This window comes from Bos indicus, chromosome 22 (assembly GCF_029378745.1).
Source record: "Bos indicus isolate NIAB-ARS_2022 breed Sahiwal x Tharparkar chromosome 22, NIAB-ARS_B.indTharparkar_mat_pri_1.0, whole genome shotgun sequence".
NCBI lineage: Eukaryota > Metazoa > Chordata > Mammalia > Artiodactyla > Bovidae > Bos > Bos indicus.
Window position 1 is genome coordinate 7,352,592 of NC_091781.1, and position 20,136 is coordinate 7,372,727.

Below are 20,136 nucleotides of genomic sequence, written 5' to 3' on the forward strand. Positions count from 1 at the left end.
CATTGGAAAAGATCCTGGTGCTGGGGAAGACTGACAACAGGAGGGGAATGGAGAGCCAGGATGAGATTGTTGAATGGCATCACTGACTCAATGGAGCAAACTATCTCCCTTTGAGCAAACTCCAGGAGATAGTGAAGGACAGGGAAGCCTGGCGCACTGCAGTCCATGAGGTCACAAAGAGCTGGACACGACTGAGGAACCAGAGATCAAATTGCCAACATCCTCTGGATCATCGAAAAAGCAAGAGTTCCAGAAAAAGATCTATTTCTACTTTATTGACCATGCCAAAGCCTTTGACTGTGTGGATCACAACAAACTGGAAAATTCTTAAAGAGATACCAGACCACCTTACCTGCCTCATGAGAAATTCATGTACCTAACATCCCAAGTTCATTGACCTAACATTCCAGGTTCCTATGCAATATTGTTCTTTATAGCATCGGACTTTACTTCCATCACCAGTGACATCCACAATTGGGCACTGTTTCCTCTCTGGCTCCACCTCTTCGTTCTTTCTGGAGTTATTTCTCTACTTTCCTCCAGCAGCATACTGGGCACCTGCAGACCTGGGGAGTTCATCTTTCGGTGTCATACCTTTTTGCCTTTTCCTACTGTTCATGGGGTTCTCAAGGCAAGAACACTGAGGGGGTTTGCCATTCCCTTCTTCAGTCGATCACGTTTTGTCAGAACTCTCCACCATGACCTGTCCATTTTGGGTGGCCCTACACGGCATGGCTCATAGTTTCATTGAGTTAGACAAGGCTGTGGTCCATGTGATCAGTTTAGTTAGTTTTCTGTGATTGTGGTTTTTATCCTGTCTGCCCTCTGATAAGGATAAGAGGCTTATGGAAGCTTCCTGGTGGAAGAGACTGACAGTGGGGGAAACTGGGTCTTGTTCTGATGGGCGGGGCCATGCTCAATAAATCTTTAATCCAATTTTCTGTGAGAGACTTTGTACTTTTGGGCTCCAAAATCACTGCAGATAGTGACTGCAACCTTGAAATTAAAGATCCTTGCTTCTTGAAAGAAAAGCTATGACCAACACAGACAGCATATTAAAACACAGAGACATTACTTTGCTGAAAAAGGTCCATCTAGTCAAATATATGGTTTTTCAGCAGTCATGTATGGATGTGAGAGTTGGACTATAAAGAAAGCTGAGTGCCAAAGAACTGATGCTTTTGAACTGTGGTGTTGGAGAAGACTCTTGAGAGTCCCTTGGACTGCAAGGAAATCCAGCCAGTCCATCCTAAAGGAAATCAGTCCTGAATATTCATTGGAAGGATGATGCTGAAGCTGAAACTGCAAAACTTTGGCCACCTGATGTGAAGAACTGACTCACTGGAAAAGACCCTGATGCTGGGAAAGATTGAAGGCAGGAGGAGAAGGGGATGACAGAGGATGAGATGGTTGGATGGACATGAGTTTGAGCAAGCTCCAGGAGTTGGTGATGGACAGGGAAACCTGGCATGCTGTAGTCCATGGGGTCGCAAAGAGTTGGACATGACTGAGTGAACTGAACTGAACTGAACTGGACTGTAGCCCGCCAGGCTGCTCTGTCCGTGACATTCTCTAGGCAAGAATACTGGAGTGAGTTGTCATTCCCTTCTCTAGGGAACCTTCTTGACCCAGGGATAAAACCTGGGTCTCCTGCATTGCAGGCAGATTCTTTACTGTCTGAGCCACCAAAGAAGCCTGTTTTACTTCTAGGACTTCCCTGGTGGTTTTACTTCTGGGGCTGCTGCTGCTAAGTCGCTTCAGTCGTGTCCAACTCTGTGCGACCCCATAGACAGCAGCCCACCAGGCTCCCCCATCCCTGGGATTCTCCAGGCAAGAACACTGGAGTGGGTTGCCATTTCCTTTTCCAGTGCGTGACAGTGAAAAGTGAAAGTGAAGTCACCCAGTCATGTCCGACTCCCAGAGACCTCATGGACTGCAGCCCACCAGGCTCCTCTGTTCATGGGATTTTCCAGGCAAGAGTACTGGAGTGGGGTGCCATTGCCTTCTCCTGGTTTTACTTCTAGAGGAATCCAAATTAAGACAATTTGTTCCAGAAGTGGCCTAAACAGCAGATCCTCATGATGCTGAGTCTGTACCTGGATTTCTCATTTCCTGTATGTCAAGACAGCAGTGAGAACCCTGAAGTAGTGCTAAGTGGAGGGGGCAACAGCCTCTGGTATGCAAACGCACGCACCGAGGCCCCACCCGTACAGGACTGGGAGGAGACACAGGCAGATAGGAGCTGGCGTCTGCCTTAGCTTTCCCTGTGGGATGGGGCTGAAGGACGGGGTGCTGGTAATTGTAAGGACTTTGAGCTTGGCTGGCTTTTATTAACCGATTGGCAGTTTTGAAGAAAGACTGGCTGACAGGCTCAAATCATGCGTACATGGAGGGCATTCTGTGAGTGCTAGAGGCTTCCGTGGCAATGTTGAAAGAGACCTACATCTCCTGCCAGAAAGATAAGGCCAGGACTTAATGGGGTAGAGGGGAACATGGTGTGCGGATCTCGAGGGGACGGAACACAAGGAGGAGAGAGGGGAATATATGGACATGGCTCACTCTCCCAAGATTCGTGAGCTTTCATCTTGGTAAAGGCATTCAATCCAGTCCCTTGCTGTTGGAACCGGGTGCCTGGGAACTCGGACTTGATGTTGACCTATAGGAAATGAAGTGAGGTGCCAGGACTGTGTTGCAATCCTCAGGAACGTGTGAGACAGCTCTAAGAGATGAGAAGGTAAAGCCGGTGACCAGACACCCCACCATCTGCCTACACTCCCAAGCCTGGCCAGATAACGCGTCCTTCCATAAGGAAGGCCACAGGGAGGAGGCCCTGGAGACCTCAGGTCCCCTGAGGGCTGTGCTCTGTGGGTAGGCAAGGGCAGAAGACACTCCTTTGTGTCTCTGAGGGTGATGAAGTGCTGACATACCCAAAGAGGGGCCACCTAACCGCCAGTGGCCGGTGGACATGATCACCATCTCTATGACTGGTGGCAACTGGGGCGTGTTGACAGAGATGACCTCAGGCATGGGCTCAGAAACCACAGCATTCCGAGAGGGTGAGACAGTTGGGCAGCCAGTGGGGCTCCAGCTTGATGTGTCTCACAAGAGACAAAAAAATCAGTCACTCATGAACAAACGGCTGAGGTCAGCCACCACCATGGGAAGTCACGACTCCTTCATCCAGGCCCCAGCTCTGAGGCGGGAACCGACAGATGGAAGGGAGGATCCCCTCGCGGAAGGGCCCTGTGATGCCACCCAAGTACACATGATAAAAACTCCTTCCCCAGTGGGACTTAGGGCACCTTTGTCCTAAGGAAAGGGCACCCTAGACCCTGTGAGGCCTGTCCAATGCAGTCTGGGCTGACAGTGATACCAGGGCTCCTGAAATGCTGCCATCCCCGCCTTGTTGCTCTTTGGGAGACCACAGGAAAGGGCCACGTCCTTCTCACAACAAGTCAGAGGACCTACCTGATGGCAGTGTCACCAGTCATGAGTGTAAATTGGGATGGTTTCCCCAATGGCTCAGAAGTAAAGACTCCGCCTGCAATGCAGGAGATGTGGGTTTGATCGCTGGATTGGGAAGATCCCCTGGAGAAGGGCATGGCAACCCACTCCCGTATTCTTGCCTAGAGAATCCCATGGACAGAGGAGCCTGGTGGGCTACTGTCCACAGGGTCAGAAAGAGTCAGACACAACTGAGTGTGCACTCAACTTACTTAACAACCTCCAGAACCTTCCACCTGAGTTAGAGCCCACGGTTGGGGGAAGGGCCAGATGATTGTCCTGGAGCTACCCACTGCCCACCTCCACCTAAGAGAAATCTGAACAAGCCCACAGTTCCCCCTGAAACTGAAGATTCCTGGTGCCTCTTCCACAAACTCAGTGGACACCCTCACCACATCCGCAGTCAGATCACCTGTGAGCCCTGCCAGAAACAGGCTGGTGCGGGGAGACCACTTGTTTAACCGAGCACCAGCCCCAGGGGTGGCCGTGGAACGCCAACACCGCCTCTGGCATGTGTGACTCACTAAAAAGCATCAAAAGCAGTCTGTGAGTGGGCGTGACAGCAGGGCACCTTCTTTCTCTTGCTCCAGGGATCTTGTACCTGCCCTGCTCTGTCCCCTGAGACCTTGACTGCCAGGATACTCTCTGAGCTGTCACGGCAGTCAAACAACAGCATGTTGTTTAGACCTGGGGAGCAGTGACAAGTCTCTGAAGGAAAGCTTAGAAAAGCAGCAAATGGGGGGATTTCTCTGGTGCTCCAGTGGTAGATCCAGCTTCTAACGCAGGGGACGTGGATTCAGTCCCTGGCCCCCGAAGTAGGACGCCAACAGGGCAAGAAAGCCCATGCCACAGCTAGAGAAGCCCATGTGCTACAAGGAAGACCCTGAGTGCGCAACTAAGACCTAACTCAGCCCAACAAATTTTAAAAAAGTTTTTTAAAGGGGGATAATACGGACAGATGCAGAACCAAGAGACGTCACCTAAGAGACCGCCTCTAACTGGTGCCTGTCAGAGCCAAAGTCAACAAGGAACATCTACCTCATGGCTCCAAAGTGACCCCTCTCCACGCTGAAGGACCTGAAAGGATCCAGCTTACTAGAGCCAGCTTCCTTAATCTCTGGGCTGTGGCACCACGAATGGGAGTAAGACAATCGAGGAGTGGGGAGAGGAGAAAGAGCGAAAGCTGTCTTCAGAGTTTACTCTCTCCAGATACATATAATGGAAAATCAGCCTTCTGAGCAAATTCCACCCCTTTTAAATAATTAGCACTGGAACCAAATACTGAAGAGTCACAGTTTTATTTCACATGCATTCAGGTGTGGGAGCATCAGTATTTACAATGCATGAAGTCATAGCACTCACTCAGGAATTCCAAGCAAGTCAAAGCCCACGCTTTTCCGAGCCACCCCCACCATCCCCAACCAATGAACACACTGCATGCCATACTGGAGAAAAAGAAAGCCAGAGTACAAGTAACCCCAGTCCAAGTACATCTCAGGTAACTCATACTGTCCAGTACAACAGTTTTAAAGTTATTGATAATGTTTAAGATTATTTCAGTGGTAAATAAGCCTTTCTTTTAAAAAATTAAACATCACATCAGTATTTACATCACCAGATAATGCGAACATGCCTCAAGTTTCCTAATCCTCAGGGCTAAAAATGATTATATTTGCATTATTAGTGCACACTCCTCAACCTGAATAAAGAAAGAAAAGGAGATCAGCGCTATCACAGTTATGGGTCATGCTGATTATGTGAAGATACTTAAGTTGCTCACTATAATTCGGTTAAGCACCTCTTCACGGACCTCCATCCCTAACCCCTACACACCCTCTCAACCTACCCCAGAGGCCCCACAGCCTGGAGAATCCCTGACATGAGCTGCTCAGCTCCAGGGTGACAGAGACACAACCCTCCTAGGCTGATAGTACCCCAGGGGTGAGGGAAATGGGATTAAGAGAAGGGGAGAAGACAGGGGTGGGGGGTGTTTCCACTCACGGGCTTTCCCAGATCCCTCAGTTCACAGAACAAGGAGAAAGAGCAGCAGTGTTGCAGACAACTCTGAAACACACTTCCACTGTGCCAGAGCGGGAGTTCTTTCAAACATCGAGCCTCATGGAAGCATCATTACTTCAGACAGGCTGGAGGAGCAAAACCGCCATAGGGAAGGAACAGTGATAACCAATATGGATCTGGAGGAATCTGTGAATGATCTGCTACAGCTTATGTATTTACTCATTTTATTTATTTATGCCTGTCTTATTTCAAACAGATTTTTGTTCAGCCTTCCAAATGACCATGGATAGAAAGAATACATTTCAGTGGAAGAGGAAGGAAAAATGGCAGAATAGAAAAGAAATGAGCACAGTTGAGGATCAGTTCCCTATCCTCCAGGACTCACAGACATTTACAGATTTAATTCTACCCGCTCCTCTCAGAGAAGAGGGAAGTGCACATTTCATTAATTTTAAATAAAATTTAAAAATTAAAAAATATACAATAATTTTTAAAAGTTAAAAACAGACCTAACTTTCCACAGAGGAAAAGAATCAAGTCAATTTGAAATAGTATTTTAACTAAGGATAAAAATATATCTTGAGCTGCATTAAAACAAACAAACCTGCATCCAGTAGATTTCATCCTTATTAACATTTCATGACTATTTTGAATTCATAAAATACACAATATGATACATATGTAATTATATTGCGTTGTTAGGAACCAAAATTTTCAATATAAAATAGAAGCAAATATAAAATCAAAGAAAGGGGGTACTCTTTCTGCCCCCTTCTGATGCCTATGTCAGAAGCTTTCTCTATCTCCTTTATACTTTAATAAAACTTTACTACACGTTTTCTGCTATGCTTTACTAACTCTACCGTGTGCTTGTGTGAATGAATGGCACGCCCTGCGTGAAACAAGTAAGGAGCTCTGCTCTGCGGTTCCACGGTGATCTCATAGGGCTCATGGCAGAAACCTGTCGGGGCGTTACACCGACCTGCCAATGCCAAGAGGCACCCAATGTCTCCTTCGGGAACCGACCAGAAATGGGCAAAGCGTGTGGACCGAACTCTCCTTTCTCGGTCAAACTTTTCGGTCTCTTTGACCATTTCATAACTCCTTGGGAATAAAACTTTACTACACACACACACACACAAAAAAAAATCAAAGAAACTTAATTAAAAATCCTATAACCAGAAAATCTCTTACCTTCCACTCAATTTTGCTATGAACATAAAACTGCGTTTTCCTTTTTATAAAAAAAAAATTTATTTCCCAGCAGTAGCCACAGAAACAGCTTAGAAATGACAATAGCCGGTAGCACTTAGCTCATCTAGTCCCTTAAATTATAGTCTCTAAATATTTCCCATTAAAAGAACCCAGGGCTCCTTAAGAAATTACTTAATCCAAGTCTGGGTAGAATATATACAAAATAGCCCTAAACCAATCAATAACTATTATCAACAACAAAAGTACATACAAGCCAATTTGAAAGGGCTCCTACTGGCTGAAGATGGGCTATTTTGAGCAGCAAAAGATTTAAGATTTCTCTGGATTGAAACACTTCAGACATGTAAAAATAGCCAAATTCAGCATACTCCCTCTCACACAAAAGAAAAGCATTTTGGTCATCCTCAAAGTTTGCTGGGGTATCAGTTCATTATCCTGAAAACTGAAGACTGAAGGGGAAGAATCAGCATCTCTCTCGCCTTTGCTACAGACTTTTTCAGAATAACCAAAAAACTGATGAAGAGAATTCTTTGTAGATAAACCATAGCTAGTAAATACAGAAGAAATGATGTGATTAAAAATCCTCATTTTGGGGGCTGATGGCCGAATTATACCTCTTTTTGGTCACACTGTGTGGCTTGTGGGATCTTCGTTCCCCAATCAGAGATTGAACCTGGGCTCTGGAGCAAGAGCTCAGAGTCTTAACCACTGGACTGCCAGGGAATTCCCAGGATTATATTTCTAAGTGCCACAAAAATGCCTTCAAAATACAGAACTGAGGTAAAAGAAGCTTCCATTGTCTCTTGAATACATTAAAGCCAACTAATTATTCCTAGAAAGCCTACTTGGTATTCTGGCCTACTAAATTCTGTATTAAATGTATCAAACTTAAAAAATCACCATTTTACAGTCTCTATTAGACTAATGACTTCAGGCAACAATCATCAATGATTCCTGAAACCTTAGATGAAAAGATGATGTGCAACTTTCTGGTGGTGGGGCCAAGCTGACAACACCTGATCAACCTCAGCCTCACCGAAAACAGTGGCGTCTTCCTACCAAAAAGGGCAAAAGTTGAACGTGAATCTGTCCAGCTTGTAGCTCTAACTTTAATAGATGTCCACCTCTATCTGTTTACAGAAAATATGAAGGATAGGACATGTCAAACACCACCACAAATCCAAAATGTAGGAAATACCAAGATATAAATCCAGATAACTTGAATAAATTAATGACACAAAATAAGAAGAGAAGATATCTTAAAGACTTAGAGAGACTTATGAAATATATCATCTATAGACCTTTTTTTTACCTCCTGATTCAAACAAAAGAATTATAAAGTGACACAATTCCTCAAGAAATCAAAGGGAAAAACTAAACCTCAAGCTAACAGAAGGGAAGAAATACTGCAAATTAATGTAGGAATAAGTGGCTCAGGCAGTAAAGAATCTGCCTGCAAAGCAGAAGACCCAGGTTCGATCCCTGGGTCAAGAAGATCCCCTGGAGAAGGAAATGGCAACCCACTGCAGTATTCTTGCCCGGAGAATTCCAAGGACCGGGGAGCCTGGCGGGCTACAGTTCATTGGGTCGCAAAGAGTCAGACACAACTGAGCAACTAACACTTTCACTTTTTAAGTGAAATAGAGAATAGAAAAAAAAAATCAATGAAAGTAAGAGTTCATCTTTTAAAAAGATCAACAAAATGGACAAATCTTGAGCTAGATTAAGAAAAAAGAGATAAAACTCAAAATTAGAAATGAAAGAAAAAATACTACAACGGATGCTACAGAAATCAAAAGGATTACGAGACTATTATGAACAACTGTATGGCTATAAATTGTGTAACAATACAACCTACCAAGAAACATACAACCTACATAGACCGAATCAGGAAGAAATAAAAAATGTGAACAGACCAATAACTAGTAAAGAGACTGAATCAGTATTGAAAATCTCAAAGAAAAACCAAGAACCTGATGCTCTGAAAGTGAAAGTCAATCAATTGTGTCCAACTCTTTGTGACCCCATGAACTATACAGTCCATGGAATTCTCCAGACCAGAATACTGGAGTGGGTAGCCTTTCCCTTCTCCAGGGGAATCTTCCCAACCCAGGAATCGAACCCGAGTCTCTTGCATTGCAGGCAGATTCTTTACCAGCTGAGCCACAAGGGAAACCGAGGAATACTAGAATGGGGAGCCTGTCCCTTCTCCAGTGGATCTTCCTGACCCAGGAAATGAACTGGGATCTCCTGCATTGCAGGTGGATTCTTTACCAACTGAGCTAGGGAATTCTACCAAACATTTAAAGAATAATAATGCCAATCCTCCCGAAACTATTCAAAAAATTAAAGAGGAGGGAACACTTTTATTTTTTTATTTTTTGGAGGGAACACTTTTAAATTCACCCTATGAGAACAGCATAATCCTGATATCAATGCTAGATAGGACATAACAGAAAAAAGAAAACTACAGGCCAATATCCATATCCTTGGTTAATACTGATGCAAAAATCCTCAGCAAATATCAGCAAACTAAATTCAGCAACTCTTTTTCTTTCTCTTTGGCTGCACCACTTGGCTTGTGGGATCTCAGTTGCCTGATAAGGGGTTGAACTGGCACCCTCAGAAGTGAAACCACCAAGTCCTAATTACTAGACTGCGAGGGGTTTCCCTTAGCAACTCTTTATATCAATATATCATGACCAAATGGGACTCAGAACACAAGAGTGATTCAACATATGAAAATCAATGGGTTGCACCACATTAACAGGTTGAAGAACAAAAACATGATTGCTTCAGTTGAGGCAAAAATCTATTTAGCAAGATTCTATACCTTTTCATGGAGAAGGAAATGGCAACCCACTCCAGTGTTCTTGCCTGGAGAATCCCAAGGACAGGGGAGCCTGGTGGGCTGCTGTCTATGGGGTCTCACAGAGTCGGACACGACTGAAGCGACTTAGCAGCAGCAGCAGCATACCTTTTCATGATAAAACACTTAAACTATGCTGCTGCTGCTAAGTCGCTTCAGTCGTGTCCGACTCTTTGTGACCCCATAGACGGCAGCCCACCAGGCTCCCCCGTCCCGGGATTCTCCAGGCAAGAACATTGGAGTGGGTTGCCATTTCCTTCTCCAATGCATGAAAGTGAAAAGTGAAAGTGAAGTCGCTCAGTCGTGTCTGACTCTTAGTGACCCCATGGACTGCAGCCCACCAGGCTCCTCCGTCCATGGGATTTTCCAGGCAAGAGTACTGGAGTGGGGTGCCATTGCCTTCTCCGTTAAACTATGAACAGAAGAAAACTACCTCAACACAATAAAGGCCATATATGAAAATCAACAGCTAACATCATACTCAATATGAAAGACTGCAAGTTTTTCTTTCATGATCAGGATGCACATTCTCACCACTTCTAGTCAAGATACTAATGGAAGTCCTAGCCAGAGCAACAAGGCAAGAAAAAGAAAAAAAAGACATTCAATTGGAAAGGAAAAAGTAAAATTATCTCTGTTCACAGATGACACGATCTTACATGTAGAACACCCTAAAGAGTCTCCCCCAATCCCCATACACAAACAATTATTAGAACTAATAAATGAATTCAACAAAGTTGCAGAATATAAAATCAACATACAAAAATCAGCTGCATTTCTATACATTGACAAGAACAATCCAAAAAGGAAATTAAGCAATTCTAATAAAAATGGTATCAAAAAGAATAAAATGCTTGGGAATAAACCTAACAAAGGAGGTGAAAGACTCATACACTGAAAACTACAAAACACTACTGAGATTTACACAGACTCACATAAAGGGAAAGACATCCCGTGTTAATGGGTCAGGAGACTTAGTACTGTTAAAATGTCCGTATTACCCAATGTGCTCTACGGAGTCAGCGTAATCTCTGTCAAAACATCAACAGCATTCTTTGCAGAAATGGAAAAATTCATCCTCAAGTTCATATGGAATTTCAAGGAGCCCCAAATTGCTAAAACAATTTTGGAAAAGAAGAACACTGGAAGACTCATACTTACTGATTTCGAAAGATATTACAAAAGTATAATAATAAAAACAATGAGTTACTGATATAAAGACAGACAAATAGACAACTGGAATAGAATAGAGAGGCGTGAAATAAACTGTCATGTATATGCTCACCTGGTCATCAACAAGGGAGCCCAGACTACCCTGGGGAAAGGACAATCTCTTAAACGAAGTTTTGGGGAAACTGGATATCCACAAGCAGAAGAATAAAATTGGATCCTTACTTTACGCCATATACAAAAATAACTCAAAACAGATTAAATACCTAAACATAAAACCTAACAATTAAAACTCCTCAAAAAAAAAACATAAAACCATGGGGGAAACTTTATGATATTGGGATTGGCAGTGACTGCTTGAATATGATACCATAGCATAGGCAACAAAATCAAAATAGACAAATAGAATACAAAACTTAAAACCTTTTTCACATCAAGGGATACAATCAATACAGTTAAAAGTGAGTTTATGGGAGATAATACTTGAAAATCATATATCTGGTAAGCAGTTTATATCCAGAATATATAAAGGCCTGCAACTCAAAAACAAACAAACAAAAAAATCAAATACTATGACTTACAGTGGGCAAAAGACCTGAATAGACATTTCTCTAAAGATGCTATGCAAATAGCCAACAAGCATATGAAAACATGCTCAACATTACGAGTCATCAGAGAAATGCAAATCAACACCCACAGTGAGTTTGCATGTCACACTACCATCAGAAACAAACACAGATGATACATTTGGGTGAGGATGCAGAGGGACGGAAACACCGTACTGCTGGTGGGACTGCCAAGTGGGCCAGCTGCTATGGAAAGCGGGATGGAACTTCTTCAAAACGTGAAAAATAGGACTACTACATGACCCAGCAATGCCATTTCTGGGTATATATCCAAAAGAAGAGAGAGCAGGGTCTCAAAGAGACATCTGCACACCCATGTTCAAGTAGCACTATTCACAACAGGCAAGGGGTGAGAGTGATCCAGCTGTCCACAAGTAAACAAAATGTGGTAGATACATTGCAACATTATTCCGCCTTAGGAAGCAAGTCTTGGCACATGCTACAATATGGATGCACCCTGAGGACATTATGCCAAGAGAAACAAAAGACAAATAATGTATCATTCTGCTTATAGGAGGTACCCAGAGTAGTCAAATTCATAGAAACAGAATGTGAAGCGGGAGTTACCTGGAGCTGGGGGCGGGTAGGGGCATTGTTTAATGGGTACAGAGTGTTAGATCTGCAGATGAAAAAGCTCTGAAGAGCTGTTGTACATCGATGTGAATATACTTAACACCACTGAACTGTACACTTAAAAAATCACTAAGATGATAAACTTTATCTTACGTGTTTTTTTAAATCACACACACAAAAGACAATTGAAATGATCAGAAAAAACCTGAAAACTAATCCTTATCCAGTTAACTGCATTTGAATCCTATACTTACCTATAATAGATATAGCTACTTAATCCTCAGATAGTGGAAAAAAACACTCTTATTAAGAGGTAGAAGACCTATTATAGCTTCTAGCCCCAAGTCTCCTAACTATTAGACAATATTCAAGAATCACTATGAATTTCATCAGATATAACAGCATTATGGATATGCTTTTTAAAAACTGATTCATACTGAAGTATTTTAGGGCGAAATCACATTTTCTAAGATTTGTCTTAATATACTCCGGACAAAAACAAAGAGTGTGGGGCTGGGGTAGATGAGAAAGAACAGGGGAATAGTCACAAGTGTTGAAGCTGGGTGATGGGCACATAGAAACTCAGTTGCTGTTTTCTCTACTTTATACTTTCAAATTTTCCCAGTAAAAGACTTTAAAAAGAATAAACAAAATAAGAGGGGAAACGGATAGTTGGATGGATGGATGTTTGGAATAAACAGCAGTAGGATAAATGTACTGAGATTTTCCAACAATAGTATCATACTACACATGCTACTGTTAATTTTTAGAAAGTTTTTTGTTTAACTTGCATTTAACAGATGTATTTAAAAAAAAAAAAAAAAAAAACTAGAATGAAATTGAAAGCCTTTTCAAGCTTCAAGTAAATGTTTCTCACCACCTCCCCTGGCCTCCCCTGGCAATAAATAAATCAAAGAAGGTAAATGAGCAAAGAACGGGGGAACATAGGCACCCGGGGGCCGTGAAGAGAGGCCACACATGCCTCTCCACAGATCATATCTGAACAGAAATGGAGAAATTTCTGCTCGGAAAGCTTCCCCCATAAAATCAAGGAACACAAACCAAGCGTGAGAAGGTGTTGCTGACTAGTCCTTGGGCACAGAAGAGGGACCTGTCCTGTTTCTGTTAAGACAGGAATCAGTCAACCAAGGACCTCAGAATAAGGATGCCAGGGCACAGGACCAAAAAGTACCAGCACTCAAGGGGAAGAGAAGAGACAAAGCTGCAAGATGAAAAACAGGACTGACGCAAGTAAATTCCAGCCAGCTCAGGCACTGGAAGGAAAGATCCCCAGTTAAGAAACCAATGGAATAATACTTGTTGGAGCAGGAGAGACGCACACGGCCTGTTGCATCGTAAGACGGAAGAGAAATGGCACAACTAACACAGACTGGGGGATCCAAACCCGGGAGTCAGAGAGCCAGGGACCCCAACTGGGGTCAGGCACGAGGGGGTGAGGGGCTTTGGAGGAGCGGCCTTTCTGAGACAGGGAGAGGCGGGGAGCTTGAGTGGTGCCACAGAGAGGGGAGTCAGAGAACCTGAGCTGAGCTGGGCGCTGCCCAGGGCAAAGCACTTCCCCCTCCCATGACCCCACCATCTGCAAAATGTGTTCAAAGAAAGGCTCTCCAGGGTCCCTTCCTTGGTTGTAGGTAAGTTTTACTCCAAACATACTCCTGACTGTAAGAACGATTAAACACAAGGGGGTAAATAGTAAGCAAACCACTGAAATCTCCACGCAAAGATGCATTTTAAACTTGGCTGCCTGGAAACAAGGGAGGTGGTCTCCAGGATCCCCCAAGGTTCCACTGACCAAGAACAGAGGCAATTGACACTTGCCTGGGAAAATGGAGAAATGCCCTGGCCAGGCCCTGCCTCCCTCCCAACAGGGAGACAAAAAACAGGCAGAGAGGCAGAGGAAAGCAATGCCAGCAGTTGCTGCTCTGACAAACCACTGGGCATGGTACCCACTCCCATTCCCTAGGAGTGGCTGCTCCACCATTCTCTGGGCACCTGGTACCAACAGTATCACTGCACACCCCATGGGATGTTTTAAAATTGGCAACATCAAGTGCTTCCTTGTGACTGAGCCCTGGCAACTGCTGCACCACGTGTTTTTTTGTTTTTGTTTTTTGCACCACGTTTTAATACCCTCCCCTCAAAACAATCTTGAGGTACATACAGTAATTATCCCCATCTCAGGGTGAGGGAAACTGAGGCTCAGTGACGTCAAGTTTGCCCAATGCTGCCTGACAAGTGAGCAGGAAGGTGAGGAGCCCCACCCCACCCCAGTCAGAGGTCACAGAAAGATTCCCAGTGAGGCCTTTTTTATTAGGATTTATTGCTAGCCCGGGGTCACAGGGTCCCCTGCCTCTGGCACAGAGGCCAGCCAGTGGGGTCAGGGCTGCTCCTGACTTATTGACCCCTGCCTCTTTTTCTGTGGATCCAGCACAGAGATGGCCATCTGGTTCCATGATCAGAGCGCAAGGATAACTCTGATGGGGTCAGCTGGCGAGGAAGGATAGACCAGCATCCCAAAGGCAGGATCCCCAGGGAGGAAAGGCCCCTGCCACTCCCGATGCAAGCCTCAACCTCCCCATTGGGAGGGCACGAACCTCCATTTCTAACCCCAACCTGGGGTGGAGGGTGTGGTCTTCAACTTCCTGGCTGCCCCTCCCGTGTAATAGTTGCCCTACATTGAAACTGTCTAACCCCCCTTCAGGGCCCATGTAGTTATGATGAACTGAAATCAGCCTCAAAGAGAGCACTTGGAAAGGACATCAGGTTCCAGGCCCTTCTCATTACATTGTTACTTGTGTTTGAACCCTGTTCTCACCTGTAAGGATACAGGCAGTGGGAAGAATACTTCTGTTGGGAGGCAGAAACCTGGCTGTCAGCCAGAATCTCCCACGACCCCTGCAGGGTTGCCAGTGCCCTAACTTCCCTTTGCCTTAGTGTCCTCATCTCTCAGCAAGGGCGAGTTGCCTGTCCCTAATCACTCCATCCAAGTGTGGTAATACAAATGGAGTCAAGGTTGGCAAACACCCTCTGAATTCTAGGCAGCAGCACCATGACCCCATCTCGCAGTGCTCACATCCTTCCACTCCACCCCCAAGCCCAAAGGTCCAGCAGCCAGTTAGACAGCATCAACCAAGGCCCAGAGCAACAGGAGGAAGCCTGTATTCCAGACGGTTTGGCTGATGCTCTCAGTAAAGGTGACTCTGATAGAACTCAGGGGGAAAAGTAAACCCTCTTCTCCAGCAGCCAGAGGGGCCTCCATCTTGCCTGTTCTCCCAGATTACCTAGCCCCACTGCCCCTTCCCCAGAAAGCTCAGGATCACTGATTTCTGGAAACTGCTTAAGTCCAAAAGATTTTTAGAACACCAAGAGCCCCTTCCCTATTCCACTTGCCAGGGACATCCCTATTCAGCAACCCCTGTTTTCAGGGCATCCTTGTGAGTTCTACAGAGGAGGAGGGCTTACTCCACATCATTTGGAAAACAGATGTCCGTCCTTACACGTTATTTAGTGGCCTCACAAATGCGTATGAAAAAGCAGGTGGTCATCTGCAGAGTTAACCTCCCTGGACTTGCCAGGTAGCCCCAGCACAGATCACAGTGCCAGCCAGTCTTGTGACAAGTGTGGGTTGGCAGGGGAGGCTGGGGGGAGGGGTAGATGGACGGCCTGCTCTGCAGAGGGATGGGGACAGAGGACAAGGGCTATGAGGAGGCAGGCGCTTGGGGCGCAGACAGGGGTGGGGTCAGGGAGCCGGCTGCAGGATGAGCTGGGTAATTTCTGCCCTGCTGCCCAGACGCATGGGTATCCCATAATAGGCCGTGCCCGGGCTCACATATACAAATGTAGTCTCGGCCACCTGGTAGAGACCAGCAAAGAAGGGGTTCAGGAGATAGGCTGCCACGTTCAAGGGGAAGATCTGCCCAGCATGTGTGTGCCCAGAAAGGATCAGGTTAATATCTGGCCGGGCCTGGAGGGCTCTCTTAGCAGCCAGGGGCTGGTGAGCTAGCAGGATGGTGGGGTGGTCTGGGCTGCAGCCCTCCAGGGCCTTCTCCAGGTCCATGCCATGGCCAGTGTAGTGCAGGATGTTCGCTTCGATGTCATCCACCCCAGCCAGGCAGATCCAGTCGTCGTCCTCCCGGTGGGCCCCGGTAGCAGAAATCCTCACGTTCTCATTGTGGAGGGGCTGAACGTTCAGGGACATCAGCAGCGCAAACCAGTTGCTGACATCCGACGTGTAGTACTCATGATTGCCCGTGACGAAGTAGGTGCCCAGGCGTGAACGCAGCTGGCCCAGAGGAGCCACGGCCGTGCGCAGGACAGAGGCTTCAGAATCGCACAGGTCGCCCACGATCACCGTGACGTCCGGCTCCAGCGTGTTCACCATCCTTACGAACATGTCCATCTTGGTCCTGCCCACCGTGGGACCCAGGTGGATGTCCGAGAGGAGCACGATCTTGAGGCTGTTCATGGAGGGGGGCAGCCGATGCACGGGCACCTCCACAGTGGTCACCGCTGGGGGCTGGGCGGCGTTCAGCAGCCCCACCACGCTGAGCACAGTGGTTACCATCACTGCCAGTGCCGGCCGGAGGGCCAGCTTCCTGGTCTTGTCAAGGCTGCCCACCGCCCTGCCGGCACGCCAGGCCAGGAGCTGGTAGGCCTGCTCCATGCCGCTGAGGACACAGAGGAAGCAGAGCATGATGACATACGCCCCGAGGCAGGTGTAGGCAACCAGGGAAAAGAGATAGGGCTCCTCGGCCACTAGAAAGATCATGGTGAAGAAGCTGGAATGCGCTAGGGCCAGGAAGGCAGCGACGACCATCTTCCAGAGCTGGAAGCAGGCTGACTCTGCAGCCGGGGAATGCCTGAGATTGCTGACGGTGCTACGCCAGATGTAGATGGAGCCGAGCAGCATGAGCGAGTTGACAAACAGGGCGAGCTGCAGGCGGAACAGGCATCGCCAGGCCCTGAACTCCAAGCTCTCCGCCAGGTAGGACCGGGAGACAATCATGGACACGAAGACAGTGCCGGCAGCCAGGGCGGCCTTTGCGCCCAGGGACAGCTGCCTGAAGATCGCCATTGCCTCAGCTCCTAAGAGGATACCCCGCCAGCTCTGTGCGGGTGAGCTCTGGAAGGTGAGTTCCTTAGATAGGACAGTGGCCAAGGACAGGTTTCCAGGTCAGCTCCTCCTGCAACCAGGAACCGGCGTCAGCTTTGTGGGATATGAGAGCTTTCTTGTCCCCTGTCAAAACCTGAAAGCCACTTACATCTGCCCAACCAGCCTTGAACCCAAGCCACTCAAGTACCAGTCAGCTGCACACTATATCAGTGAACTACAAATACATCTTGTAACAGGATGGGCAGTGTCACTTTCTTACAGTTCTCTGCATCTTTCAAGTATTTCCACAACATGTATATGAACTTTTATAATAAGAAAAACATTATTCTAAATCAGTGGTTCTCAAAGTGTGGTCCAGGGAGACCCTTTGGCTGTTGGGGTTGGGGGCGAAGGAGGGGGGTGTCCCCTGACTGTTTTCAAAAACAGTACTAAGCCATAACCATTCTCTCATGAGTGTACAGTGAAGTTTCCAGAGGTTACATGACATGTGATATGGCAAAACTGAATGCAGAAGTAGCTACGAGCATTCAACAGTCCTCTATTAAGACAGACATGAATGGATACAAGTATACATATGGCTGAGTCCCTTTGCTGTCCACCTGAAACTACCACAACATTGTTAATCAGCTATCCTCAATACAAAATAAAAAATTTAAAGTTTGAAGAAAACAAAGTCTAATATCAAAAAAAAAAACACATGAGAGATTTGCAAAATGTACAATGTCACTTTGTGCCCTAAAAACTGGAGAGAACAACTTATTTAAAATATATATATATATATTGTTTATTAACATATAGTTTTAAATGTTCTAACTTCTAGGACAGTCACAGTTTGAGAACCGCTGTTTTAAAGTGTAAACCAGGAAGCCATGGAAAGCTAGTCTGCTGGTATTTTTTTTCAGCTGTAGGCCAAGAAGGGAACTGAGGCAACTGACATAAAGATTCCTGGGGTGGAGCCAGTCTCCTTGTTGGTTCTCATAGCTGGCTGGCTCCCAGACAAAAAACTGCAAGGGAACTACAGACCTGGATAGACAAAGGTTAGCAAATATTCATTTGAGGTGACCTTTTCCCAATAAGACCCAAAACGAAAATATTTTCAGCAGTTGTTTTCCAAGTAAAATTCTCAACCTTGCTTTTAGATAAATGTAGGCCTTTTTTTCTTTTTTCTGCTCTAGGCACTTTATAAAAAGCCTCTTATCAGAAGGTGTAATTTGCAAGCCAAGTTCACCAGCTTCTACTTATAAAACAAGCCCCAGACTCAGCCCACCGGAACTCTGGAGGAACCAAAATTAGTTCCCAGAAAGTGTAGAGAAAAAGGCGCCCGTTTCAAGTCCCCACTCTCACCTCCCAGCTCAGATCTCCCCACCCCCACCTTTCCAAGGCCAGGATGCTGACCTGCACAGGAGCGATCCCGAGTTCCCTAGGCCCCTACCTTAGCTCTGCCGGGTAGACTGAGGCTGTCCTTCTCCCGAAATCGTGAACGACTCTCCCCCCAGCTCCCCGCCTCCCGCGTCCCCGCCCAGCACACACCTCGCCCGGCCAGACCTCCCTCCAGCAACGCTGGCGGCCACCTGCAGCACGCCCCTCGCCCACCGTCAAACGCTGAAGCTCTGAAAAATCCAAGCCTTAAAAGTAGGCGGAGGGAAGTAGCGAGACGGGCAAGAGACGTCCTCAAAGAGAACACCCCGAAGGTAATTGATCCAATGTTCCCATTGCTGGGGCCTCTCGTGACCCCACTATTCTCCTTCCGGAGCGCTCCACAGAGCGCAGGCAAGAGAGGAGCGCCAAGCCCGAGCCTCCGGCGCCCTCCAAGAACGCGCGCTACTCAGAATCCCACTCCCGGAAACCCGCAAAGCTGGAAAGCACCTCATCTCAGCCTTTGGTTGCATCGATAAGGAAGTGGCTTTCGGCGACAGAGGCGGCAGGAGCGGAACTCACAAGCGACAGAGCTACTGGTAAGGACGAGCGCCCCGCCCGGCCCGCCTCCGACGGGAGGGCCGGCCCACTGCCTGAGCTTCCCCGGTAGCCGGGCGGGCCCGGGCGTGCCTCGGGGGTCCCGGGACCTCCGCCCTGTGGGGACCCAGGTGGCCGCAGCCCCAGCCCGGTTCCCCGCCAGCGTTTTCCCGATTCATCATTTGTGCGCGGGGGTCCTGTGGACTTACGTGCAAACCACGCGCAGAGCCCAGCAGCAGCGGCACCAGCAGCAGAGCGAGGAGGCGAACGACCCCCGGCATGTCCACTGTCGGGCCTCCCGGCTCTGCAGTCAGCCAGGGCAGCCGTTCGGTGTCACTTGACCGAGGACCGGGGGCCTGGTCCCGCCCCACGCCGCCTCCGCCCCGCGCCCCGCCCCGCCGCCGCAGCCGCGGAGCCCGGAGCCAGGGTAGCCGAGAGCCTGGGGCCACACGCGGCCGCGTGACTGCAGGGCAGTGTTATCTGACCTCGGCGGGCCTCCGCCTGAGGGAGGAACCTTTTGCAAAGACTCAGGAGTACTCGCTGTCAGCGGCTTGATAACGCACCTCCGGTTTGGACTGTAACAAGGGTCTCCTTGCTCCCCGGCTTCCTGGACACGACAGAAACGGAGCAGTTAAACCTAAGTGACTAGATGGATCCTCAGCTTTTCATAGGGGCAGTCTGGAAAACAACCAGGGGTCCGCCAAATGTGGTCCCTGATCCAATCTTCTATCTGGTACGTGTTAGAATGGGAAATAACGAGTCCTCGCCTAAGAGATAACCCTAGGAATAGGGTCCAGAAATCTATTTTTACCCCTCCAGGTCATTCTGACAGCACGCAAAGCTTGAGAACCATTCTTCCAGGTTACTGATACATTAAGAGATGTGGTTCAACTGTGGCAAAATCTTCAGGAATTCCAGGCAACCCTCAAGGCACCCGGGTCTGCGGAATTTTTATTTCATGCTGGGTTTTGAGAGATAGAAGTACCAACAGCTCCCATCTTTCAGTTTTGCACTTAAGCCACTCAACATCCCTGTGATGCAAGCAGATCTGTCAAGTGGCCGTGCAATATCTAGTA

The 20,136-nt window shown here is 47.0% G+C and overlaps 2 protein-coding genes across 5 annotated transcripts in view; both read right to left on the reverse strand.

Annotated features, from left to right (window-relative positions):
- The window catches only part of GLB1 (galactosidase beta 1), a 104,064-nt gene extending 84,660 nt beyond the window's left edge, over positions 1-19,404 (reverse strand). The window contains exon 1 of the mRNA XM_019984740.2: positions 19,270-19,404. Within this exon, the coding sequence (XP_019840299.2) occupies positions 19,270-19,341 (72 nt within the window). The 5' untranslated portion in view covers positions 19,342-19,404. The remainder of the gene's footprint in view (positions 1-19,269) is intronic.
- On the reverse strand, positions 9,771-19,407 carry TMPPE (transmembrane protein with metallophosphoesterase domain). Of its 4 annotated transcripts, none has more exons than XM_019984742.2 (2): positions 18,974-19,257; positions 9,771-17,177 (listed from the first exon to the last, which is right to left on the reverse strand). In XM_019984742.2, exon 2 carries the CDS (start codon positions 17,066-17,068, stop codon positions 15,734-15,736), a length of 1,335 nt encoding a protein of 444 aa, XP_019840301.2. In that variant the 5' UTR covers positions 17,069-17,177; positions 18,974-19,257; the 3' UTR covers positions 9,771-15,733. The 4 variants fall into 4 exon arrangements, with proteins under 4 accessions (XP_019840301.2, XP_019840302.2, XP_070633417.1 ...); XM_019984743.2 differs by lacking the exon at positions 18,974-19,257 and adding an exon at positions 18,638-18,967; XM_070777316.1 differs by lacking the exon at positions 18,974-19,257 and adding an exon at positions 18,540-18,627.
- Between the last annotated feature and the right edge of the window lie 729 nt (positions 19,408-20,136).